The sequence below is a fragment of the Ambystoma mexicanum genome, chromosome 1q (assembly GCF_040938575.1).
Source record: "Ambystoma mexicanum isolate Mex_15411 chromosome 1q, UKY_AmexF1_1, whole genome shotgun sequence".
Taxonomy (NCBI): Eukaryota; Metazoa; Chordata; class Amphibia; order Caudata; family Ambystomatidae; genus Ambystoma; species Ambystoma mexicanum.
Genome location: NC_090922.1, coordinates 35325741 through 35352702, shown reverse-complemented (window position 1 = coordinate 35352702; position 26962 = coordinate 35325741). Strand labels below are relative to the sequence as shown.

Here is a 26962-nt window from a genome sequence, read left to right as displayed (position 1 = left end):
ATTCGTGTGGGAAAGTGTGCTGGAAGTCAGGTGTGTGTAATTACCAGTAATTGCCTGACTCTGTCTGATCCTTGTGTTGGGACATGTCAGGTATACAGGTCTGGTGTTAGTCAGTTGTCGCTCGCTGTCTGTGAAAAAGTGTTTGTGTCAGAAAGGGGGGAGGGAGGGTTGAATTCCTAGGTATCCTACCTGGTAGGATGGGGAAAAAGTGTTATTGGGAAGGGGATACTTCGTCTAACCCTCTGGTGTCCCACTTCCACTCTCCGAGGACCCCTCGTTCAGGTGATCCTCCCGCACTGGTTCACCCCCAGAAACTGGGAACTGTATCCAAATGCGCTGGCTGTGTTCTGGCCTCCTGGATGACAGATCCCGGGGACTAGCGAGTGAGACACATTCAGGTTTCTCACAAAATCTATTGAAAAACCATTTGTTTGGCGGGAAAGTTAACCAAAATTATACAACACACTTGTGCGAGTCCCGCACCCAAAACCACAAGGGTCTGGCATCCTAATAACTGATGAGAGGGTCTGGAACTTTGAAACAATCAAGTGACATTTATTACTTCGATGAGAGGGGCTGGCGTCCTGTAACAAACCAGTGACATTTATCTACTTTGACAAGAGGATCTGGGACCCTGAAACCAAAAAGAGACAATTACATATTTGAGAATTTGGGATCCTGAAGCAAGTGAAAAGACTAAGCTAGGGGAAAGAAGTAGAACCCTAAGTTTGGAACGTTACCTTTTTTGGTTGAACATTATTTTTGCAACACTTTTTATGGCCAGCAAGACTGGGAACCTTTCAGTTGTTCGTAAACAGAAAGAACACTTTTTCTTTTGACAAGAGATCAACACTGCACACTTATATTAGTTTGCTAGTGTTAGGCACAGAAGTAGAGTTTGTGGTCACAACCATGACAGACCTTTTAGTTCCAGACACCCTGACAATATCATTAGTTTCCTTTGATGTAGGAAAACCCCTCTTAGCCTTAGGGATAGAGAGGTATTTTCCAACCCACTTATCATTTTTGTAAACTTTATTAGGTGTCATATTCATAAAAGCATACAGCAAGGCAGAAATACAACAACCCCCTCCCAACATCCCCCAACCCAATCCCAAACCCCATGAAAACACAGTACATCCAAAAGGAGAGCCCTTTTAAACAGAATCGTAATGTCCAGCATATAATAAATTGATCCCCCCTGCAACATTCAAAACATAAGCAGGCTGGATCTTCACCTAGAACACAAAAATACAGAAGAAAGAAATACATTCCTCCCTTCCCCTCACATCTGCCCCCAACCAATCCACAAAGCTTCCCCTTCCTGCCCCCCATCTGTTCAAGCTGTCTAATACAGCCAGTTACCCCCCCCCCCAGAAAGACTCCAGTTATTCACCTTCAGCGTCCAAGTTTGCAGTGTCTCTGCAAATATATGAGCGCAGGTGAGCCCAATAGTCCAATGGCCTGCTTCTGCTAGGTAACATGGAGGCATAGGCATTTTCGTGCCTTTCACAAGAATTTAGACAAGATGGCCATTATTTTTTAGGTGGATAGTTGGAGCCCTCGGCCTCTTTCAGGCCTTTGCTACCAGTGATCGCGCCACTGTAGAGGCCATTCCCAGCAGCTTCCTATCGGACTTAAAAGACACATCGAACCAGGTCACGAGCCAGGCTTCAGGGGAACTATGGGGACAATCAGTGATCATCGTAACCATAATCTTGAAGATTCCCTGCCAGAAGGACTGTATATGTATACAATCCCATACCATATGCATAAAATCTGCTGGGTCCACCTGAACATGTTGCGTGCCTCTCTGGGTAATACCTATTAAATTTGGCGGGGTATAGTATATCTGATGTAAAAACTTGAAGTGTATTAATCGATATCTATTATTTAGGGAAGCTCTCTGAGATAACGTACATATCTGCCACCATTATAAATCAGAGAGTGCCCCCCTAATGATATCTCCCATTTTTCTCTAAACGAAGTACGCCCCCTGTGAGAAATCTGAGGGCGTTCTCACATTTATCCCTCTAAGGCCCCACCCCCCTCAGACAAGGAAGAGAAAGGCAAGGCCACAAAGTACTGTGAAGAAGAAGTAGCAGCAACTAGGAGTAGTGCAGATCTCCTGTTGTAAAAACCACTATAGTACTGGGACAAAGATGAGGGACCAGGAGGAGTACAGGACTGAAGGTCAGGCATGTCCCACTGATTGGCTTAATTATGGTCAGGTAAATCAGGCAGTGCAAATTCAGAACTCGCACCTGCAGCCTCTTAGCCAAACACAGGTGCATAAAAGGTGATGCTGCCGACATCATAGAATTCGTCAGGAGGAGAAATGACAGATCTGTTCATGGAAAACAGCAGTAGAGGCCCTCAGGAAGCAGAGGAGTAACAGCAGCTGTGGCAGACCATGGACTGCTGAAGAAGCCACAGAGACTCGATGTTGAGGGTGGCACTAGATGGCGAGCTCCGTATCGCACAAGCTGCATAGTGGGACATGGCCTGGCGGGATGCAGGTCCCTGAAGTCCTGTGAAAGCTGTTGTGGAAGCTGCTCGCTAAATCCGGAGGCGAGAAGGGCTCTGGAGAATCCTAGCGGCAGAGTGAAAACCCCTGTGAACGGCACCAACCCGGTGTGCATATAAACTGCAAAGATACATAGTAACGCTGTGATCATGTGCAGTCAGCACGATCCTGACAGTGTTCTAATTGGAAGATTGAATGTGAGAAGAGAAAGCCTTGTTAAAAGCCTCTTATGGAAGGAACATTGTATCTGGTTTTAGTCTCCCGAAGTCGCTGAATAAAAAGCTTCAGAGGGGAGCAAGTGAAGTGGGAGCAACATTGCGAAAGTATTGAAAACCAACTAAATTAAAACCAGAGGAAGGCAGGAAAGGAGTATTGGGAAGAGAGGATCCCTTCTGACTGCCTAATACTGAATTATGGATCACAAGCATGCTCATTTGCAATAGTGAATATTGATTAAGGTGAATTGAACAAAACTGGCAAAGTTGTCTTTATTGAATATCGTATTGAATAAAACAAGCTAAATTACATTTATTTGAATACTGAATTGAAAGAAAGAAGCAAAAGCACACTTAGCTAAGGAAAGCAGTATTTATGGAAAACTGAACTGATTAAATGAATGAAACAAAGTAAGATAAGCTGCAATTATTGAACATTGAATTGAAAACAACATGAAAAGCTTAGTGGAGTGAAAGACTCTGAATAAAGTAGAATCAAGAATGAGAAACCACTCCTGTGACCCAAACGAAGGGAAATTGAACATTGTCGTGAACATATTGATATTGGGGAAAAGAAGCTGAAGAGTAAGCCAGAGCTGGAAGTAGGTCAGAACTTTGTTTGGAACACTGATTTTTGATTGCAAGCATTCCCCACTAGTGTTGTTGTAGTGTGAGAACAGCATAGGTTTATGACACAGACAGACTTTTGCTTTTCAACCTCCTGACATTTATGTTCCTTAGGTTTCTTTAGGCAGGGAAGTCCCGCTATAGTATAGGGTTAGTTAGGCATTACACCATCCTGATTATAAATAAAGGTGTTGAAATATAGTTTTGTTGTCTGTATCATCTAGCTTGATAGCATGACTTTCTAACACCCCCTACCGCTGCGCCTTTATAGGTTTGTACAAGGACGATACCACCCCGGTTTATCCAGGTGGGTTGACCACGAATTGAACCAGAGGGGAGTGCTCTGGCGCCTCAGGGAAGCACAGCCACAATTCACGGAGGGTCTCTCTCTCAGCCGGAAGTACAACAGCATCGTTGGTGCATTCCGGACACTTCTTTCCTTCAGTGAAGGACCAGGGTATAAATCTACTATCCTGCACCATATCCTTAGGTGTATGGATGCTTAGATTTTCAAAATGAGTCCTGAAGGCCTTCTAATGCGTGATCTCAATCCCATGCGCAGCGCATATTGAAAATTCAGGGATAAACTCCCCCCCCCCCCCTCTCCCGAAATTGCTTGCTCCCGGGCCCAACACGCGATGTCTTCTGGCTGCACCTCCCCCTTTGTCACTGTTCTCCTGCTCCCCCATAACATCCCTTTCAAATCATCCGGCCAAGCCGTCACCTTTTCCAGTCTGATATGTGGGAGTTTGGGTGATGGGTGACACCACCAGATGGCATACTGCATCTGTGCAGCCAGATAGTATACAAACAGATCAGGATATTCCAGTCCCCCTTCTTCAAACCGGACGGTCAGGGTATCAAAAGAAAACCCTAACATGTTTCCTCGCCCATACCAGCCTTACCAACAGACTTTATATGCATTTCCAAAAACGAGATGGAGGTATCACAGGCACGTTATTGAAAACGTATAACGTCTTTGGAACCACTACCATTTTGGCCGAGGAGATCCTCGCAGCCTACAACAGAGGAAGGCGGATGTAGGCTTCCACCTTGTGTTCTAGTGGCTCTGTTGCTGTCACTTCTGAAGCCCTATCCGATATCCCCTGCGCACACCGCAGGTGTTAGGGGCAGTAGCTCCGATTTCAGACAATTTATTTTTAGTCCTGAGTACTACCCAAATCGTGAGATTTCTTGTACGAGCGGTCGCAGGTTGTGTATGGGGTTTTTAACATACAACAACATGTCATCAACGTACAGAGAAATGGTAGAGACATGTGAATACATTTTTACTCCTCTATGGGTATGATACTCCCTTATGCTACAGGCCAAAGGTTTGATAGGTAGTGCAAATAAGATAGGGGGCAAGGGACATCCCTGTTTGGTGCCCCTAGTAGAGTTGATGCAGTCAGACACTATCTGACTAGTTAGCACACTGGCTCGAGGGATAGTATACAAAAGCCAAATCCATTGGAGGTACGTTAACCCCAACCCACAATGACGAAGGATTTCAAATAGGAATGGCCATTCGACGGAATTGAAAGCCTTCTCAGCATCCAATGCTGCAACTACAATGAGAACCTCCTCATCTACATTGTGTATGAGCGTAAATACGAGTCTTATATCATTCTGGGTGGATCTCCCAGGGATAAACCCTGCCTGGTCTGGGAGTACTAGGGTCGGCATATGTTCGAGAAGTCCATCGGTATGTAATTTAGCAATACTCTTGTTGCCCGTAAGTGCCCTGTAAGAGGCACAATGACGTGGGTCTTTATCGGTTTTTAAAAGCGCTGCCACCAACGCTGTTCTTTTATATTCCGGCAAAGCACCAGAGGAAATGGAGTTCTCATACATACGTTGTAGATGGGGGTCCAGGAGCTGGGCATATTCTTTCTACATTTCTGCAGTTATGCCATCCATCCTGGGAGCTTTCTCATTCGGGAGGGACATAATCACCCGACATATCTCTTCATCAGCCTGGGGTCCGTTGAATAGACCTGATTGCGCCAGGTCAAGCCAACCCAGTGCTCCGCCATCCAAAAACTGCCTGATCTCCTCCAGTGTCACCTGTGCCTGAGAGGTATATAACCGATCATAATAATCACGGAACACCAGGTTAATCTTTCTAGAGTCTCTAACTAGGCATACCGTGCAATCCTCAATCACAAAGATAGCGCTCTGGCCTCTCTCCTGCCTTATCGCCAGGCTAGAGTGTGGCTAAGACTACCCCTTTCGCCTTAAGAGGTCGCCACAGTCAGGTATCCCAGATATTTCTCCTTCCTGGTCACTACCTGTGCATATTCCCTTCTCTTCTCCCCTAGAGTCTCAGCCACTCCAGGCACCTTGACCCGTGCTTGCAGTGGCTCCAATTCCTTAATCTCCCCCTCTAGCTTGGTTAAAGTTCTCTGCAACGATTTCAACACCCCCTTTCTTAGAGATACAACATCCTCTTATATAAGCCTTGATCACTTTCCAGGAATCTGCGGTCGGAGACAGACCCCTAATTCGCTAGGAAGACGTTTTGTATGTCCTGCACAGTCCCATCCCTAAACACTGCTTCCTCAAGGGCACAGGCTCGAAAAACCACTGGAGCGGGCCAGGCGTCTGGTCAGGGCTGGACACCGCCACCACCACTGGAGAGTGATCAGATAGTGTCCGCGGCAACATCTTGGCGTTCTGTACCGATCTAGCAAGGTTCACTGTAATAAGAACATTATTGATTCTAGACGTGCTGTCATGGGACCCTGAGAAAAACGAGTACTCCCTCACCACAGGGTTAAGATGTCCACACGCGTCCCCTAGGCCATGGTAGTCTGCTATGTCCCCCATGCTACTGCAGCCCTTGGAGGCACCACTTGAGTCGTGACTGAGCGATCCAGCGACAGGGACAGAGTGACATTAAAATCTCCCGCCCACACAACTTCGTAAAAAGGGGATTTGTGAATGTGTGCCGCGTACCCGTGAAAGAATTCTGGGGAATCAACATTTGGCGCATATATGTTGACAATGAAAACCTATGTACCCAGACTTTTCCCCGCCAGGAGAAGAAATGGTCCTTCCTCATAGGCAAACTGTTTGCACAGCCGAAATGTAGGGATCTATGGATATATGTTGCGACTCCTCTAAAGTGAGAGGAATAGGCAGCCCCAAGGAGTGTACCCCCCCCTTAGCTAAATAGGTTTCTTGGGCATAGCACATTTACCTGATGCTGCTTCGCTTGCTTCATGACCAAGCACAATTTCTTCCCATTTGTTAACCCCTGAATATTCCAAGTTGTTAATGTTATTCGTTCCCTCTGGGAGAAACCAGAGGGCGTCTCACACGCTAGTCCCCAGGGATCTCTCAAGTGGCCAGGGCACAGCCATCACCTTTGGATTCAGGCCCTGGAGTTGGACCAGTGCGGGAGGATCACCTGGGTGAGGAGTCTTGGGGAGTGGGGGTGAGGCAGCCGATAGTGAGACGCGGTATTCCCCACTATTTTGTTTTTCTGACCCATCGTATTTTTTAGGGTTCTCCAAGGTCCCAACTCCCCCCTTTTGCACAAACACTGGTCAGCGGAAGAGGGTGACTGAGAGTAACAACATTAACTTTCACACATCGTACTGCAAATCGGATCAGGCAAAGCCTGGCACTTGACTCTAAGTGCATACGCATGACATCATTTCGCTCTCGTCACACGAATAAAAGGCAGAACCTAGAGACACTCTATGAGCTTGGCGGAACACAAGTACAAGCAGATTTTCCGGGACGAAGGCAAACCTACTGGAGCAGAGCTATGGAACAGGGGACGAGAGCAGCGGGTCGAAAACCCCAATAGTTCCCTACTGGAGGTTGTTCGCTATGACAGGCCGCGAAAGACACGTGGCTACCGCTCTCCCCTGCCGCACGAAAGCCTCACAGCCGCGGCAACCATCATCAGAATCTGGCTCACCGGGCCCCAACGTGACAATGAGTCACCGGCATGAGGAGCAGCGTCGCACCTCAGTGCGGTTCCCCTCCTCTGCTTCAAAGGTTCTGCCCTTGGGCACTCACCTCCAGCCCCCTCCCAGGACAGGGAACGGCGTGTTGCCACACGGGAGCGGGAAAGCTCATTCACTGCCTGCCCCGCACCCTTCATGCTCTTAGTGGGCGGGTCAGTCGCTCTCTGCAGTTTCCAGCCTGTTGGTGTTTTTCATGCACGAAGGATGCTGCTCAGCACTCTCGGATCGGCTCGGCAGGTGCCCCTTGCTTGTGGCACTCAGGTCCACAGTGTTGTGCTGGTTGCAAGCGCAGGGAAACAGGATGATTATTAAATATATCGTGGTTGATGGTCGGAGCCCTTTCAGGCAGCAGCCATCTTGTATCCGTGCTGCAGCGCCCCCCCCCCCCTTCCAACCCACTTATAAATAAAAGTCTATAACCAAGATCGTGCCACTATTGTGTCTTAAGTCTTACTTCTGCACCCTTACACCTGGTGGGTTCATTAGTCGGAAGGCGGGTGAAGGGGAACAGGAGACCAGTGTCGAAACCAGCAGGATTCTGCTGATCTGGATGTTTACCTCTGTTTAGGGAAGAAGGGACGTGTTGTATCGCTCTTCTCTGATGAGCAGAAGTGTACCATTGTATGGTTCAAATGTTCGGTGTTCTAGATGGATCGCTCTCAGTGTTCCCAAAGTGGCATTTGCACTCGGGAATTCAGCTGAGAGAAAGCTAAGTTGAATAAACTTGTCTTCTCTTCTTACTTTGCTATTTGCGATCCTTAATGGAGGGGAGCACACACAATTTTATTTGTTCAGTTGTTACAATGTTTCAACATTTGGTGTCTCTTCAAGGAAACGTATTCATCAGCATTGAACTTTGAATGGGATCCTTGTAAGAAAATGTGTGCCATTCTTAACTTAAAAGCAATAGGATGTAGCTGTAGTTGCAGCTTTCGTCATTGTGTTGTGGCTTTGCCCTAGGGAAGATTATGTTCAACATCAATCAGATTTAATTCTGTTATTGATCTCTCTCTATTTTTGGTTTTTAGGAGAATGTGGTCAGCTGATGTCATTGCAGAGCTTTGTTACAAACACTATAGCACCAGGCTTCCTAAAAAGGGCATGCCTGATCCCAAACGAGAATGGACTCTTCTGGCAGCGGTAGTGCAAGTTGAATCCAGGCCAGAATGCGACCACAGCCGAGAAAACCAGGCGGGTGAGTACCTTATGTGCATGTATTTGTGATAGAGTTGTTGACATAATTATATGGCCTCTTCCAAGTTACATTCCTCAGCATTAAGCTATTCCCAGACAAGGCCTTGGCAGATATTGCAAACGGATCCAGCAGTCTGGATGCTGGAATAGTGGACCACTGTGGAACATGTCTTGGCTCCTGTGAGTGGTTTTGTAGGCTAGACTGGGCACAGACTGAAATTGTGCTGTGAGTTTCAACACATAAGGGCTCTGTACTTTGTGTTGTGGAGCAGTTTACCCTTTCAAAGGAAGTTAAAAGTGACAAAACACAAAGATCTTTACATTTTGTGGGAGATTGATTCTTGTGTGACAAAATAGGTGTGTGCCTTCGATCAGATACAGACGCACAATATCTATCGCTCCTCCCCTTCACTCCCAACTCCACCACTGTCTTGTAAATTGGTTCCTTTACACAAAAGTCTGTTAGTAACAGAACATAATGGTCGGCATATGGGTTTGTACTTTGGCTCGATTAACCTCCACACACTATGTTGTGTGTGAAAAGATAGGACAATTCAACTCTCTGCATTGTAAATTGCTTTGTTCTGTGGCTCAAATGTACATGAGTGAACACAAACGGCCCCATCAATTTGTACGGTGGGTTAGATAATTTTACATGGTTGTACTGGGGCAGTCATTTGTTTCGGGCACCAATGAAATAGTGGCCTACACTTGCAAATGTCAATTCATTTTTTTGTGGCAGACTGTCTGAATAGTACCCAAGAGGGAGAGTTTGGGAAAAATGTATTACAAATTATACATTTGAAAGAATATTCGTTCAGTAACGCCTCGCCCTAGTGCCCTAGAGGCCAGTCTGAGCGTCTTCCCCTATACACGCGACTGTGAGTGTGGCTGCAAAGCGTAGTTTTGAAGCTTGTTACATGTTTATGCACTAAAAAAGTTATCTCTTCTTAGCTCTTGTCATCTAAAACACACATTTTTGATTCAGCATATTTTCTAATAGATATATAATGAACAGATTGTAACAGTTAGGTGTAGATACCTAAAAATCATGCTTTAATAGTGAGATATTTCATGAAGAAAACATGTTTTGAGCCCTGCTGAAGTGGAGACGATCTTGGGTTTGTTTCTGATCCATACTCGAAAGAAGTAGAGGCCAGGGAGATGTGTGTCCTGGCTAAACTAATATGTAAGCCACAATGTACACCCTGCTACATTGTCGACTTCACTTGCAACCAGTGCCAACCTCGCTTGCGACCAGCAGTGGACAATATTGCATTCCTGCTAACCCTTGGAGTGGGTTTTACAGTATTAACACTTTACACTAAGAATTTCATGTAATATATTGTCAACCATCATCATCTCTGTGTTTTAGAGTGACTGACGAAGTTCCCTGTTTGACTCTTGGGTTAAAGATGGGGTAACCATGGCAGCCGGTTGCTGCCACCTGTCAAGCGATGCTGGGGCCAGGGAGGTGCAGGTAGATTCCCCTGGCTTATCCCACCAGACTCAGGATGTGTGGCAGTGGATTGTCACAAGGCGAGAATTCCCAATCCTGTCCCTTTGAAGCAAACCCATTAATTGCAAGCATTCTTTGAACACGCAGCCCTCCCTTGGTATAGTCATCTGCAAGTTAGGCGGTGACTTGAATTTGTGAAATTCAGTCACTATGAAATGTCCTTGGAGTCCTTGTGGGTTGCTTAGTAGGGGATTACTCATAGCGCCAGGGAGAATAGAACTAGCTGTTGTTGCTATCAGAGAGAGAATCGCTCGGTAGGTGCATGGATCAGAGTAGAGAGCGGGAAGAAAAAGTGAGTGTATTGCTAAACACGCTGGGGAATCTTTTCACTTACTGAGCACAGTCCATGCAGGGGGGACTCACATAGACGGTAGTAACACTACCCCACCCTTTCCCGCTCATGTGAGACTTGAGATTATAAGAGCAAGGCATAGTCTGCGGGTCAGCTTAAGGTTGGGGTGGTGTCATCATATCAGAATTGAAAACTGTGACCAAACCCATTTCACAACACTCAATTCTGCACACCTTATGACGGCCCATTCATAAGGTACAAGTGGTTTTGGGAGGGTGTGGGGATGGAGACTGTGGTGGTGCGGTGCAGTGTAGGAGCGTATTGGAGGAAGAAGCACAAGGAGAAAGCCTTCATGGAGAGGGGAGTAGGAGGCTGGAGAGATGAGGCCAATGAGGCAGTGAGGAGGGGTGAGCAGAGAGGAGGTGACATCTAAGGAAGGAGAATGTGGCTAAGAAAGTGATGAACAAGAAGAGGAAGGAAAAAAGTAAAGAGTAGATCAGTGTGGAGGTGACAACCGAGAAAGGGGAGGCAAGTAATAAGGGGAGCGAAACCAAGGGTAAGGATGAGGTCAAGAAGGAGTGGGGGATGCGAGGGGGGGTAGGGAGTAAAGTGACAACCAAGAATGATGGAACTAGGAAGAAGGTGGAAGGCCAGGAGTTGGAATTAATAGACCAACTTTCAAACTCCCTCATTGTGGGCCCCTTTAGCCAACTCCCTTTTATATCTGAGCTTAAGCTAAGATAGGGGCAATGAGGGTTTTACCGGGGGCACCTGGGCCCTGTTGGTGCTGAATGTACTGGTTAGGATGATGCCATCAGGCCCTTCCATGGCCACGTATGCCCTCCCCGTGCCCAAATATGCATAATAGTGTTTAGATTGCTTGTCATGGCTGCATGGGTCAAGCCAATAAATAAGGCAGTGGACAGCTTGTAATCAGACAGCCCTGCAGCCACTTGATTCAGCCATGATTTCTCTGGATCCTTGTCAGTGTCGTTTGGCTTTCCCAGAGCACTAGCTCTGAATTCCCCATCTGCACACGGCTCACCAGCAAGACCATGCTCCGGGGACTGCACTGTGAGATTTGGGCTCATTTGTCACATTTTCTTCAAGTGTCCTGACTCCCAGTCCACACGTGTCACTTATTATTTTCAGAGGGCCTCATCATGGGTTGGGTGGTAGCCCTTAAATGCAGTGGTAAAGGTACTAACGCCGCATTTAAGGGCTGGCCCTATCACAAGTCTGGTTTATTTACCCCCAGCTTGGGTACATTTGCCCAAAAAATGCCAATTTTTGGTGCAATTACCGCCGGCGGTATTACAACACGGTAATTACGCAGAAAATTCCCCAATGGACCCAATGGGTAATGGGGATTAACGGTTAGCGCCCAACGCATGATCGAGCGGTAATACCGCCGAACCCGTGGGCATTAACGCTAATATAGTTGGCCGGTATCCCAGCCGGGATACGGCCCACCTTGTGATCAGGCCCAGAGTCTCCTATTTTAAAAAATGTTGGGGTAGATGGAGGGGAATTGGTGATAAGGTTGTGGATGGCTGAGGGGTGCAGAGGTCAAAGTGGGTGTGAATTGTCAGGAGTGGAGTTCCACTACTCTTATTTATTTTTACTTTCTACTTTTTACAGTCATGTTCACCATTCTGAAGCTGTTATTTTTGAAGATGAAGCATAGTCTTGCATTTTACCACCCTATAGCAGAGACAGCTTAACTGAAATCTGTTTGACATACATTCATAAAGCCTGGATGTAAGTTCTGCTAACGCTGAGGGGCTCATGTTCAATGGGGACGTAACGCTAATGGAAAGCGTAAAAGCCTTGCGTAAGGCTTTTACTCTTTTCACTAACTTTAACCCCCATTTTCAATCATTTGTTTGGCAGAGAGGCAGGGCGGAATGTAACTTGCGTTTCCGCCACCTCATTACTTTCGGCCATACAAATGCTCCAGAATTCGTGCTGCCATGGATATTAATGCTGGCGCAAATGCTTTAGATCCCTATCGAGTTTGCCAGCTTTATACCGCAGCTTAAAGCAGGCGGACCCCACTGGACCCATTGTAAACATCACCTTCCTGCTTGCATGTTGGACAGCGTTTATTTTTAATTGTGAAGACTGCTTACCATGCATGCTTACCTGCTGGTAGGAATGTTTCAATTTATATTCTTGACTGCTCAGAAGGGTGATCCACTACTAGACGTTGAGAATATCTAATTCTGACAAAGACCCTAATCAAGGAAGGGAAATACTTACTGCACGAGTACTTTGTCCGTAGGACTGAGATTGCAAAGAAGCGAGCACTGCACCATATCCCAGGGACTGACATTGTTAAGAGAACTACTGGATTTATAGTTTTCCACTAGTTAGGTATTGGAGACACCTAGTGTTGCTCCTTCTATACCTTGAACCCAGCAGCCGTTGTTCTTTCGAGTTGATCACCATAAAGTCCATAGGCGTTTTTCACACCCATTGTAACAAATTTAATAATGGTGTTGAACCTTCATATCTGACTTGTATGTTTTATATGTGGATGTGTTCACAATCACTAGGATTCGAGGGACCCTTTCCTCCTCGAATCAAATCTCCTGTAAAGAGAAATAGATTGCACCATTCTTTTTTGTAATGTTTGGTCATGTTTCTGACCATAATATGCAAGCCACAAAATACGCACATGTTTCTGAAGCATCCAGGATGCCTCACCTGAAGGAAAACTGAGCAAACATTGACTGTATTTGCATCCACTCCTAGACCCATGCTGGCAGCGAACCTCTGCCAATGTATGTGGTAGGATCTGATTCGATGCCTTGTTCCCGGGACAACCACTGCATCATTACCACCATTACCAGCAAGACCATTCAGGTTCAAGCTTTATTTCCCTTTAGAAATAGCAGTTGCAACTGAGGGGCAATATACCCTGAGACATGTCAAGAGCGAACAGACTGTAATTTTGAACATTCTGGCTCAGTTGGGATGAACCTATGGGGTTGCATGCTAGCAAGCCTGCAAATACCAGAGGCTGCCCCATGACTTCAACAGAGACTAGTACATTGCATACATTCCAGCTAATTGCTAATGTATGCCTGACGTCCCACATCCCTCTAGCAAAGTGCCTTGGCTGCTCGAGCATGGCTGACCTAGGTGTGCTAAGTAAACTTGGAAAGAGTGTAAGCTTGCTTAAGTCAGGCTGGCGGTTAAGGGGCTTCAACAAAAGCTTCATGAGATTACTACTGACATTACTGTTTGTATTTCAGATGCACCAAAAGAGCAATAAACCTAAGGGATGCTCCTGACGCAGAGCCTTCAGACACGCTGGGACACTGGGACAAAGGAAGCAAAACACCCAAAAGCGCAGTACTCAGATTAATGTGCACTGGACGGGCAATAGCGAAATGATAATCACTGCAATATACAAAGACATACAAACCCGCACTTTAAATCCCACCATGGGAACCCCCATGGCGAACAAGAACCACAGCATGCAGGGAGTGCTAGCACTTTATTATCTCGTGGAAGTGAGTCCGGCAGCAACACCACACCTAGACGCCTGCATCCAATTGCAACCACAAATAGTTTACTACCATGTGGCGCCAGGGCAAGTAGCATACCACAAACACGTTAGGACAGTCCGACAACTACAGATATACTGCGCCCTCCTCAGATTCTGACTCTGGGAGCATGAGCAACCTAGATCCTACAAAGCCAAACCCCCCGGCTAATGCAGGCCGAACAAATTGGCCGCAAAAATGGACACGGGTGCATTCTGCTGGAAATGAAGTTGATTAATCATCACACGCAGGAAACAAATGCTGCAGTGCATGATATGATGAAAACAGCGAAGGAGCTTAATAATAGCATCAAACCTTGGACTGAGTGCACCACAGAAAAGGAGCAATGGATAAGCGCAATCAAAGACAATTACAATGCTCTCTTTTTGAGCTGGACTCAGCGGTCAAAGAAATCCAAAGGACCAATACTAGAATTGAGGACCATGAAAACCTCTCCTGCAAGAATAATATCTGCCTGGTCGGAGTGCTTGAAAATACACAAGTCGCAGACCTGGAAGGTTTCCTCTATGAATTCCAGCAAGAATAACTTAATCTTCGGAGTGCATGGGAATATATGATAGAATGGGCATATAGGACACCTATTCCAAAATCAGTAAAGTTGTGTCAACAAGAATAATCCCACTGCGCTTCTTGAATTTATAACATAAGCTGGTTGTTCTAAAAGCTTTCTGTACAAAGGGCATAATTCAGAAGGAGGGGGCGAACATTTGAATGTTCAGTGATTTCTCAGTTCTATGATTTCTCAGTCAAAGTATCTAGAAGATGCAAGGAATTCTACCCTATTTTTGAGATACTTAAGCCTACAGACCACTGCTACTACCTGAAATTTCTGGCAATATTGTGCTTCCAATTTCAAAAAGAATGGCACACGTTGGATACCCTAGAAGAGGTGTGGGCTTCCTGAGACAACATGACAGTAGCAGTAGATAACATCCCAGACATGATGGATCACACGGCTCCCAAGGACAAAGCCCACAATCACGAAAAGCAGAGTAAAGTCAGTGGAAGATTGTTGGATTCAAACCCAAAGGCCCCAGCACCCTCACAGAAAAAAAGATTAAGAAGAGAGATGATGGAGTGACTCTCATGGCATTGAAGTACTCAAGACCAAGACGACCCTTTCAATAGGGGATTCCTATACCTGCCTGCCACAATGCAAGATGAATCTCCCAGGTGCGAGCCATCGAGGGGGCTCCTCTGCCTACGTGGAACCATTTTACCCCTACACACATTCTCTTCAAAGCCTGTAGAACACCATTCAAGTAACTGAAATAATTTCAGGAGGTAGCCGGATGCTCCGTTGAGCACGGCCATCTTTACCTGCATCGGTTGTAAACCACTCTTATTGCAACTCTCCTATAGGGTCCAAATGTTCAGCCTACCTGTTATTGTTTCATTCCACATGCTAGGGTTATTGTACTCTGGGCGAGCAGGGAATACAGGGAGCGGAGTTGAGACATCCAATAGACACAATAGAACAAGTATGCTATTTAGATTACAGCAAGTATACATTCTTTGGCTTGAACTGGGAATAGACTTCCAAAGTTACATAGAACAAATGAGGAGTGTGAGGAACCAGGAATGAGGCACAGACACAGACGACTCATGTTAATTATTAAAGACTTTTATTAAATAATAAAAGGGTTGAAAATGCTGCACTGTCCCTAATCTAGGAGATATTTCACTACCTCAACCAAAACTAGGGGCCTTTCCTGTGTCAAGATGTCCAAATAAAAAATGTCCAGTGTCCAGAACCCTATCCTAGCCCTTGCATTCTAAAACAAACTCTAGGGTGTGACGGGTATTGTCTCTGGCTTGAAAAGTGCACAAATGCTCAAGTTTAACAAAAAGATATAATCCAACACAAGTTCCTAATGGATAATGCCCACAGTTCCTGGGAATGGCTTCTTTTCCTAGGTTTTTCTCCACCAAGACAAAAGTTCCAAAGAATAATCACGTTCTTTAAGGCCCAAGAGGATGCCTTTCTCCTCTTGGTGTTAGAATCAGCTCCAGGGCAAATAACTTGTTTCCCCAAGTCTTTTCCATAAACACTGTAATTAAAAGCCACAAGGGCTTAACCCTTCCTTGGCATTCTCTTTTCAAAGTAACACAATTTGGGTGCGTGTCCTGGAGAGAACTCATGGTGACAACAGTAAAGACAGACACAAGTGATCACAGTTCAAGGGTGTTTATTAAACTGTAAATGGAGGGTGGAAAAACACCTAATCTAACCTAAATCTAAGATGGGAGCAAGCATCGACCATCAAATGAAAAATAAACCACTTCTTGTGGTGTCTTGTCAAAGTAAAAAGCCTATACTAAAAAAACGATTGCCAATTTCTTACAAATAATTACAGAAAGAGTGCGGGATAGGATATTCAAAATAAAGAAGAAAAGTGTTCACAAATAATAAGTCAAGATGTGATTGCCTCAAGGTCTCCCTTCTCCACATTTTTAGCACAGGACAAGGTGGGACTTTGGAGCACAGCACACGCTTGAGCCTTCCCAGTACGAGCTAACAGTTGTGCATCAGCCATCAGGTTGTCCGATGGTTAAGTCTCTTTGTAATGAAAAGTCTCTTGCCTTCGAGGCCTGATGCTCTCAACAAACAAACACAAAGTTCTGTTCTACGAACACTTTGGGTTATGGCTTCACCCCTGGGTTCCCCTCCATGGGCGCAGACCCCTCAGAAGTCATATTCAACAAGTTAACAAGACAGTTCCTTTTTCAGTGAACCTTGGTTGATAACTTTTCACCCCTGGATCTCCCTCGGCCGGGCTGGGGCCCCAGATGTCAAGGGGGACACTTTCCTTCCCCTTGTCTTGCAATGCTTCTTGCTTTCACAAATCTTAATGTCTTTTAAAACAGGTTTTTAGCCTTTGCCCCTGGTTGTCAGCTTCCCTCTGCCAGGTTCACTCTTGCCGATTTTTGGTTGTCGGCTTCCCTCTGCCAGGTTGACTCTTGTCGACATTTGTAACACACTATTAATGTACACACCCCTTGATCGGGTTCGCTTCATTCCACACACTATTCTGGATTGTCGGCTTCGCTCTGCCGGGCTCACTCTTGCCAGCCTTTTCCAACATTTCTTCATGGGACTTTTAGACTCCGCCCCTTTCATTAGTATCACTTGGCCGGGTTCACTCTTGCTAATCTTCATGAAACATAGTTCTGTGCTAATTTTCACCATGTGGGATTCACTTCCCTTAGCTTTCACAGTTCTCTGTCGGTCAAAGACTTTCGACGGTACAGGGGATTTTACAAGACCCCTGTATGACCACTTTGACTGTTCTTTGCCTCTTCCCAAGGGCTTCTGGTTACGGTAGTTTTTACCGTTGTGTAATCCCCCAGAGTTTCCTATGTGAGCACCCACGTGGTGCCGGACTCCTCGGTATTTGGTTTACCCCTCCTCCGTTATTAATATCCTTTTGCCTTTCAAAGTTCAACTTAGCCTTCTGCTCATTTTCAGTCAACACAGTTTGGGTTATTATCGACACTCTCCTCGACTCACCGGCTATGATGAACTGCATGGCTTTCTTTCACCTCAGAGTCAAGGTTGCTACCATAGAGACAAGTGTCTCTCCCCGGCTTGGCAATCAGCAGAGGAGGGTCTCGTGTACTGTTGACATCTGGTGCAAAACCCGCTGGCTATTGTTCCCTGACTTATCATTTCCTCTGCTGAGGTTTCACAGGCCTTGGTTGGAAAGGGCAAGGTCGACTCTCTTCTTGTCACCCTCTCGGGCTGTGCCGTCTTTCTCCTCCTCTTGAACTGTCGTGCTGAGTTAGCTCTTATGTCATGCTGTCTGCCTTACTCCTCCTGTGCTCTTGTGCTCCACCTTTTATCTCTGTTGGGAAGGGAAAGGGCTGTCCGGTGTGTGTGATTCTGCCAATTGCCTGACTTTGCCTGACCTTGGTATTGGGACACGTCAGGTAAATGGCTCTGGTGTTAGTCCGTTGTCTTTCGTGTTGTGCGAAAGTGTTTGTGTGAAAAGGGGGGGGGGACAGTGTTTTAGACTATCCTATGTGGTAGGATGGGGAAAAGGTGTCAAAAGAAGGGGGATATACTGCAACTCTCCCATCAGTGTCCCACTCCCCAAGGACCCCCCCCATCCAGGCAATCCTCCCCCGCTGGTCCAGCCCCAGGAACTGGATCCAATAGCGATGGCCGTGTCCTGGCCACCTGGATGACAGATCTGCGGGGACTAGCGGGTGAGACACCTTCAGGTTTTTCACAGTGTGTGGGCAACCTTGTCCAGAATTGTTTGCAAAAATGTCACTTTAGTTATCAGACAATAGCTGCCTACAGAGGTAGGATCAAGTGTAGCCTTTTTTTATAATAGGTGAGATACAGACATTTTTCAAAGAGGCAGGAACAGTAGAGGTGACAAATGAGGTATTAATCATTCTAGTGACATAGGCAACCAAACAACTAAAACATTCTTTAATTATTGAAGTCGGACAGATGTCATCAGGACAAGAAGATGGCTTAAGGTGTGAAAAAAGATCAACTTCAATTATCTCCTTAAAGTTAAAGACAGGAGTGGTAGAACCAGAAGACTGAGTGCCAGAGACAACATCAGTTTTACTATTGGTCGAAGTACCCAGTTTAGAGCGGAGAGTAGAAATCTTGTTGCGGTGAGAATTAAGTTTAGCAATAAAAACCTGTTGGATATCTAGACGCCATCGATCGGTCTTGGCAAAAGCATGCTATGAATTATCATTCCCTTCAAATTCTTTAAGAATAGTAAAGAGTTCTCTTTGGGAGGACTTGGCATTATTAATTCGATTTTCATAATAATCTTGTTTAGCAGCCAGAATGGCAGTCTTATAATCAGAAGCTGCTGTGCGATAAGAGACAAGGTTGTGTATGGTAGCATTTTTCCACCAAGCCTGCTCTTTTTTGTCTTTTCAGTGTACTGAACCCTAATATTTCACCAGAGAACCAAGATTTACCCATAGTTTTGGTTTTAACAAGTTTGACGGAAGGAGGGGCAAGTGTATTAAGAATGGAAGAAATGGTCTAATTGTATTGGTCTATAAGAGTAGCTGTGCTATCTGAGTGCGACAGGTTCGCTATCATAGGTTGAGTAAATTCACAGAAATAAGCTGATGTGATCTTCTGAGTATTCCTTAAAGTCATTTCAACACGCGGATTAACATTCTCTTTTTCAGGAAGGTCAAACCAGAAGTAAATTAGGCAATGATCCGACCAAGGACATGCTGAGACTTTGAGATTATTCAGAAATAGACAGTGAGATAACACTGAGTCTAGAATATGTCCTTCTTGGTGGATAGGGATCTTTATAAATTGTTGAAAGCCATGGGCCTCAAACGACTGTTTAAGATTGCAAGCTTCGTGATCATCTGGGTGATATGCCCAATAATTGAAGTTGCCCAAATAATAGCATAGGAAGAGGTCTTGATAAAATCACCAAGTAACATAAGAAGCTGTTCTTCGAATAAAGGCATGGCCGTAGGTGAATGAGAGATAGTGAGAATATAAATAGTGGTCTTAGGGTCAATAGCAATTTTAATGAGTTTGTATTAACATTTGCCTAAAGGCGAAGAGATGCTTCTGTGTGAGATCATAGTTTCTCTAATGATAACTGCAGTACCACCACCCTGATTCATGATCAGTTCTAAAAATCTGATAACCGTTAGGTACAGAAGTGGCAGCAGCATGATTTGTGACATCAGAGAGCCACGTCTCGGTAAGACAAAGTACATAAATTTGCTGGGTCAGTATGAGATGAGAGACCTCCTCAGCATGTTTCACTAATGAACAGGTGTTCAAAAGCCCAACATGTAGACAAGGGGATGTATAGCTATTATTCCCAACACTATAACCACAAGAATAATTGGTAACACAAGAGTTACTGATTTCAAGTCTAACCAGAGATAAAATAGTATTGGTGACAGCAGGATTTATAACATCAATAGTTTCAACAGTCTTAATAGAAACAGCCAGTTTAGAGCAGGTAGTAGGGGTGACAGGGGCAGGGAACGTAGCTTGTACAGACAGTGTAGATATACTATCCTGGGCAATATTATTGGGTACAGTTTGCATGACATCTGAGGCAATTGCAGGGGAAGTGCAATTGGCAAGACTGGTCGTATATTTCTGTAATATGTCGTAAACACGAGAGCTAGTAAAAGGTACCGAGCAAGAAGGATGCCTCTTACCTATATTATTTCTGGCAAGGCCCATGCAGCAAGCTCCTGCATAATGATAAGAGAACCTAATGAAGTTCAGGCGAGCGGAAGTTGCGAAACAATACAGACCAGCCTAATTCACACGCCGGCGCTCACGCGCCTGGTTGCGAGATAAGTAGTACTAAGAACTACAGAACTACTGGGACGACACGAATTCGGTAAAATTAATTCTAAAATAGGACTAAAACAAGAATTCTTAAAACACACAGTAGCAGCAATGTGGCAACGCTCTAAAAAACAAGGGGGAGAAATGAGGCGGAGGCTATATATACTGGCACAGACCGGCTTAACTCACGCGCCAACACTCACGCACCTGGTTGCGTGATAAGTAGTACTAAGAACTACAGAACTAGTGGGAAATGTAGTTTGGAAGTAGCCAATCACGAGCAAAACGAATTCGGTAAAATTAATTCTAAAATAGGACTAAAACAAGAATTCTTAAAACGCACAGTAGCAGCAATGTGACAATGCTCTAACAAACAAGGGGAGAAATGAGGCAGAGGCTATATATGCCTGCACAAACCGGCCTACCTCACGTTTCGGCGCTCCGGCGCCTGGTTGCGAGATAAGAAGTACTAAGAACTACATAACTAGTGGGAAATGTAGTTTGGAAAAAGCCTGTCAAGCAACACAAGTTAGGTCAAATCACTTCTAAAATAGGACTAAAAGAAGAATTCTTAAAACACACAGTAGCAGCAATGTGGCAACGCTCTAACAGACAAAGTCCTCAAGATGGCCACCAATTAAGAACCTCAAATCTTCAATATCTGTTATTTATGGACCAATTCTAATTTCTAATGTCTCATTTGAAAGGTTTATTCAGCTAAAAAATCATCCTAACAACATTTACTTTGATGTCAATAGTGTTTGAAGAATGTCCATATTTATAATGTATACTATAGATGTGCGATTTGAGCACTTGTGTTATACTTTCAGTTCTTCAAATGTTTCAATTATTAATGAGTATTGTCTGTTTAAGGTACAACAGTTTGAATGTAGTTATGGAGGTGTAATGCAGAAAGTAAATTGTGTTTATTTTGTCAACGCCAATAAAAGGAGGCTTTAGCTATTCATAATGAGCGCAGCATTGCATTTATTAGAGAGGAAATTGCAGTCCAACATATTTTCTTATGGACATGAGTATAGCTGATCGAAAGTTTACCCTAATTCAAGGTATTATTGTAAATTTGATACAGGCTTGGCTACTTGTGAGGCCACCAGAGATTTGAGGGAACACACGCATGAAGGAATATCGCATTCTTGCACCAGTGTTGGGGATAGCAAGTTATTTTGTTTGTTAAAAAACAAATCACTCTAGCCTATTAACTTTTACTGTAGGCTAGTCATAATTTCATGCCTTTTTCCACTATTTTTGGTAGATGGTATGGATGGGAGGAACATGGAATGGCACGTGTGTGCAAATATGGTGAATTAGAAACCTCTAGTTATTATTTTGTGCTCTACATGCAGTACCAAGGAAACGTTACCTTATTCCGTTATTAATAAAGGGGGCTTTTATTGCAGACCTACATTTTTATTCTTGTTGCTTTTCACTCATGTATATGAAGGTTCTTGTGTTGCTAATTAAATTACTGCCGTTTTAGAAATTAGATCCAAGCTAATACAATATTTTTATTCTTTTATATCAATGATTTTAGTTGTATTTAGGTTTTGTACTATAGCTTATGTTGATGAATTGTCTGGTATGTTTGTAATATATATAACGTGAATGGGGAATTAAGTCCTGAAATAATTTATAATTTATTGATTGAGGCTTCAGTTCAAAACTCAACTTTTACTGAAAAAATACTTCATGCTGTAGGAATCTGAAATGAGTGTGACTGTGACGATGGTGAATATAAACACCTTGCAGGACACTTTGAAAATACAACTCCAGAATAACTAAACCAATGTAATGCAAAGTGGCATGGGTACTTCCACAAGAAATGCATTAAAAAAACTTTCTTTTTTTTTTTTTCTTGGTTTGTTACAAACCATTAAAAAGAACAATTAGATAAACAGATAGAATTCATTGTGCTTTCATCACTAATTAAAAATATTTCTTTTTTAAAACATTCATATCAGTTGATTATAGTAGCAAAAATGAAGACAAAACTCAAGACCAAAAATAAACTCATTTTGCCAGTGCACTTCACGAATTGTTCCTTAATTTTTCTACCACTTTTTCTAAAAAGAAGGTTAATTCGATTGTTAGTTTCCGATCTGAGTCGTTGAATAATTTGCACCACCAGTCTTCAATGTCTAGTGATGGTCTTGCAACAAAGTGGTCAAGATTAAGTGCTTCAAGGTTTCCCACAAGTTTCCACACAAACGACATGATGTAACTACAGACTCATCCATTGTCCAAAAATGTTACGTTTCTCTTGTCGGTAGTTGGTTTAGCCGGAATTTTAGGAATATAAGTCTGCAAGCTTTTCCTGGAAACTTTTCAAGATAATGCTCAGCCATATTGTATCTTTTCGATTCCGGGGGAGCTGAGTTCATGGCTCTATGTTTGCTCCGAATGTCATTAGTATCAATCCAATTTTGAGTCCACAACATGGTTTTAACTTTATTTGGATTGTTTGCCAGAGTGCAGATGTCAGAGCTTATGTCAGCCAAGATTTTTTCACAACGTTTTGCCCACATAGTAAGAACACTCTCATGATTTCCAGTGTCCAGATCTTTCAATATTGCATATTGGGCTGCCACCTGCTTGGCAATCATTTTACGATATTCATTGAGCGTATTCCAAGATATTCCGATTTAAAACCAAAAGCAGCCTCTGCACCATGTATCAGGGCTGGACAGCCTTTTGTTTATAAAAGTTCAACACTGGTATTATGGAAAATTTCCCAAACCTTTTATTTAGTAAGCATGCTTGCGCAGTAAGTTGTTTGCATTTGTCCTTTGTACCCATGGGGCATCATTAATACTGGTGCTGATGCACATGCCTAAATATATAGTTTGTGTTACCAATTTGATAGGATCAGTTCCAATTTTCCAAGTGAACTTTTTGGACGCAGAAGTATTTTTGGTCTTTTGTAGATTTTGAAAGACCAAAATCTCTGATTTGCTGGTATTAACACACAGTCCATTTTGCTGAATGTAATGTTGCAAGATGTTTAACTTTTGCTGCAGACCAATCGGTGTCAGGTCCAAGAGGACGAGATCATTCGCATACAGAAGCCAATTTATTTCTTTACTGTTGATCTTTGGCGGAAAGACTTTGGCTCCTACATAGGCTTCACCAATGTCAGAGATAAATAGATTGAAAATGATTGATGCCAACGGGCACCCTTGTTTAAGGTGCCCTTTTGGTCCAATCTTACTCTTATTTGTGTGTCCGTATGTAGATCTTTTATTTCCATGATTAGACTTTCTGGACATCTCCATGCAATTAATTTTGTCAAAAGCAGCTCTCTGTCGATGCTGTCAAATGCCTGCGATAGGTCAATAAACGCAAGATATATGTTTTTTTCAGATCTAATAGCCTCCATTTTTAGGACATTAAGGGTAAGCATGTTTAGACCACATCCTACTCCCTTCACAAAGCCTGTCTGGCGGGAGTCCTGATGTCCACTTGTTTTTATCCAGTTGAATAGTTGTATTTGAAGCAGGGTCGCATAAAGCTTGCCTAGAACATCAAGGAGCGCGATCAGTCTGTAATCCATTAGGTCGGCCCGATTACCTTTTTTAAAAATTGGGACAACAATCGCACTCTTCCAGGTGGAAGGTGTTGTTTTTATGCGGGCTATGTTTGTGAAGAGGATAAAACACAAGGACGCCCACTCTTTTGGATTCTGTTTTAGTATGTGATTTGTCAGTCCGTCAGGGCCAGGAGCCCGAGACGAGCTGCACCGCTGAATACTTTGCAAGATGTCCTCTACATCAAAATGAACGTTCCAGTTTACTAGTTCCGGAAATTTAGGTTCAGGAACAGTTCCTTTTTTTTCATACACTTTTGTAAAGCGCAAAACCCACTGGACTTCTGTGACCATACTAGTTTGTATGGCTTGCTGTTGACAACTGTTGTGATTTATTAATTTCCAGAACTCTTGCAAGCCAGGCTAAGCATCATTGCCTCTGCGTCTCTTTGCTGGAGAATTATCTTATAAGAGATCAAGCAATTTTTGTAATTTTGTTTACTTTTTTCCAGGCAAGTTGTTGTTCACTGCTTGCTAAGGCTGCATGTTGTCTCAGTTCTTTGCGCAGTTGTTGTCTCCTTTTCACAAGTTCTTTATTGTACAGGTGCTTCGGTTAAAAGGAGCCTCTTTTCAAGCCATGGTTTTGATATGTATACTGCTGCAATAAGTGAGCATACTCCACTTCGGTTGTGAAAGGACTACTTGAGTATTTGGCGTATGCATCTAAGAGAGCTTTTTCCTCAGTAGGATTTATTTTCAAGCAGGTCCGATTAGATTCAACTGAGACAATCTGGTTCCAACTCTCAGATTTGGTTCTCTCACTATATACAAGAGAAAGTTTAAGTTGGCTATGATCACTTGACGGCGATGTCATTATTTGAAGCAAAACTATTTGCTGAGTCAGGTTGTCAGACACGTAGAAATAGTCTATAGTTGATGACAGCTTCTTGTTGCTGCAAGTTGGATGGGAAGGGATGTCACCCTTGATGTTGCCATTTGACACCATTAGATTTCTCTCATCCATTGCAGTACACCATTTAGCTGCCAATTTTAGGGAGCCAATTTTTGTGCTGTTCCAGCAGTTGATCAATTTTGTACATTCCAGATTGAGATTGCCACAGAGAATGATGTTCGGTACTTCTTGGTCGCTGTTAATGTCATCAATTATTTCACATACCATCCTTATGAATTTGATTGTGCCTGCCAATTCATGATGCCAAGATCAAGGCGATTTTTTTCTTTAGTTATACAGCATTTAGATTCCACAACAGTGTGCTGTATAAATGCAGAATGATTAGTAGAGGACATAATTTTCCAACCTGAGTTTTTCCTGATTAATGTCATCAGGCCAGCGGATGGACGTCCTTTTTTTCTCGTTATCGCAGGATTCATTGTCAACTCAAAGTCCTCTGAAGTCGGGCATCTGACCATCCACGTTTCTTGTAGACATATGATGGTAATGTCTTCTGTCCATTTTAAAGAATCCCTTAATAAATGATTAAATCCTCTGGTATTCCAGGATAGGATGTTAAGTTCACTGCCTTCCGGCCTTTTTTGGCATTAACTTTTCTGCCCTCCCAAGACGCCAGCTAACCAATTCCACTGCGTCGATGGATCCACTGGATTTACTGAGTTCAGTTCATTCTCATTTTGATCCTTGGAATTATGTTTGCACATGAAGGTTATCTTAATTTGTTCGCCCGGGATTAGTTCCCTTGGGCTATCGTCAACTTTCGGAACATGCAGAAGCTAGTGAGAGCTTAGTGAGCAGGAAGGAGCTTCCATGTGGTAGATCCGAAAGTACCAAAGTACCATTGTGGAAGATCCCAAAGTACCATTACAAAAAAAGTCTGCTTCTTTTTCAACTTGCCTGAAGCTGGAATGCATCCTTTGCATACCTTCTGCACGAAAGTTGCAGGTCAGAAGATATACAATGTGTTTCAGTTGAGTCAATATAGCCACTGAAAACTCCATCAATCTAAAATATGCTCGTGCATATGACTTATTATGAAAATGTACATGTCTTGGAAGTGCAGAAAAAACACCTCATATACCTCTGAATGTGACACAATGTGGACGTCAGGTACAGCTCATTGACTAATTTTTAGAAGGTAAGATTGTCACAATGGCAGATGCTTTGTTACTTAAAAGATATTTAAGAGGAAGACATGTTAGTATTCAGCAAACCTCTCTCCACTGTTAACGAAAAGCAAGTTCCAAAATGTATTAAAATATGAAGGCTCTATTCCAGGCTGCTAAATTATTAATAAAAAGCATCCTAAAAGAGAAGTGGAATTTCACAGAGTGCATCATGCAGGACAAAGTTGCAAAAGGAATACAACAAGAAGTACTATTCATTTGTAGTGATGTGTACAGTGGGGCAGGGGGATTTTTGATAGCTTTCAGATTACACATCGGAACCAGAAGGCTGCTGCCTTTTCACAAACTCTTAAGTCTGAGTGCCTAGCAGAACTCAAGGCCTCAAGGTGCCTTAACTTCAGTAATGTTAAGACATATATGTAAACTTGCACCTCAAGTTGATGTTGGACTAATGATACATAGCAAAAAATTATTAGTGCAGCTTATGATGACTTGGGTTAATTGATCTAGTACAGTAAACTTCACTGGCTAAAGACAGTTTTAGGTAATGAAATTCTATGCCGCATGGAAGACAGTGAAGGGGTATATGTACCATAGGGCCTTATGAAAGGAAGTCGTATGTACTGTGCTGCAGATAATTTGGACTACCTTGAGAACACACCTGCTGGAAAGGCAATACTTTCTGTAAGTATGATGACTTTATCAAGAATGTAATGACATATATGAATCACAGTCCATAACATTGTATGATACAAGCACGCCAACTTGTTCACTTCAGAAACCATCATGCTACATGACAGATTTCATCTCGTACATTGGCCCAAAGCTCCTATAGCCAGACTCAGTAATCTGATGTTACCAGAAGTCCTAAATATTTGAATTTATTTTGAAATGTAGACTTGCAGGATTTCAATCCTAAACTGAAAGTATGGCTTATTCTACTACTTTGAATGTTGAGAAAATAATGTATTTTTATTTTATTGTTTTTTTTCATAACGCGCCTAATGCCATACCTGCATTTGGTTTCTGAGCGCGGATCCGGGATTACAACCTCTGTTGCTTTGCGTGGTCTT

General features: G+C 43.6%; 1 protein-coding gene across 3 annotated transcripts in view; it reads left to right on the top strand.

Moving 5' to 3' along the window:
* ADAT1 (adenosine deaminase tRNA specific 1) overlaps positions 1-26962 on the top strand; it is a 528266-nt gene that overhangs the window by 64480 nt on the left and 436824 nt on the right. For all 3 annotated transcript variants that reach the window (XM_069635460.1, XM_069635462.1, XM_069635461.1), the window contains one exon: positions 8378-8544. In XM_069635460.1, coding sequence (XP_069491561.1) covers positions 8382-8544 — 163 coding nt within the window. In that variant the 5' untranslated portion in view covers positions 8378-8381. The remainder of the gene's footprint in view (positions 1-8377; positions 8545-26962) is intronic.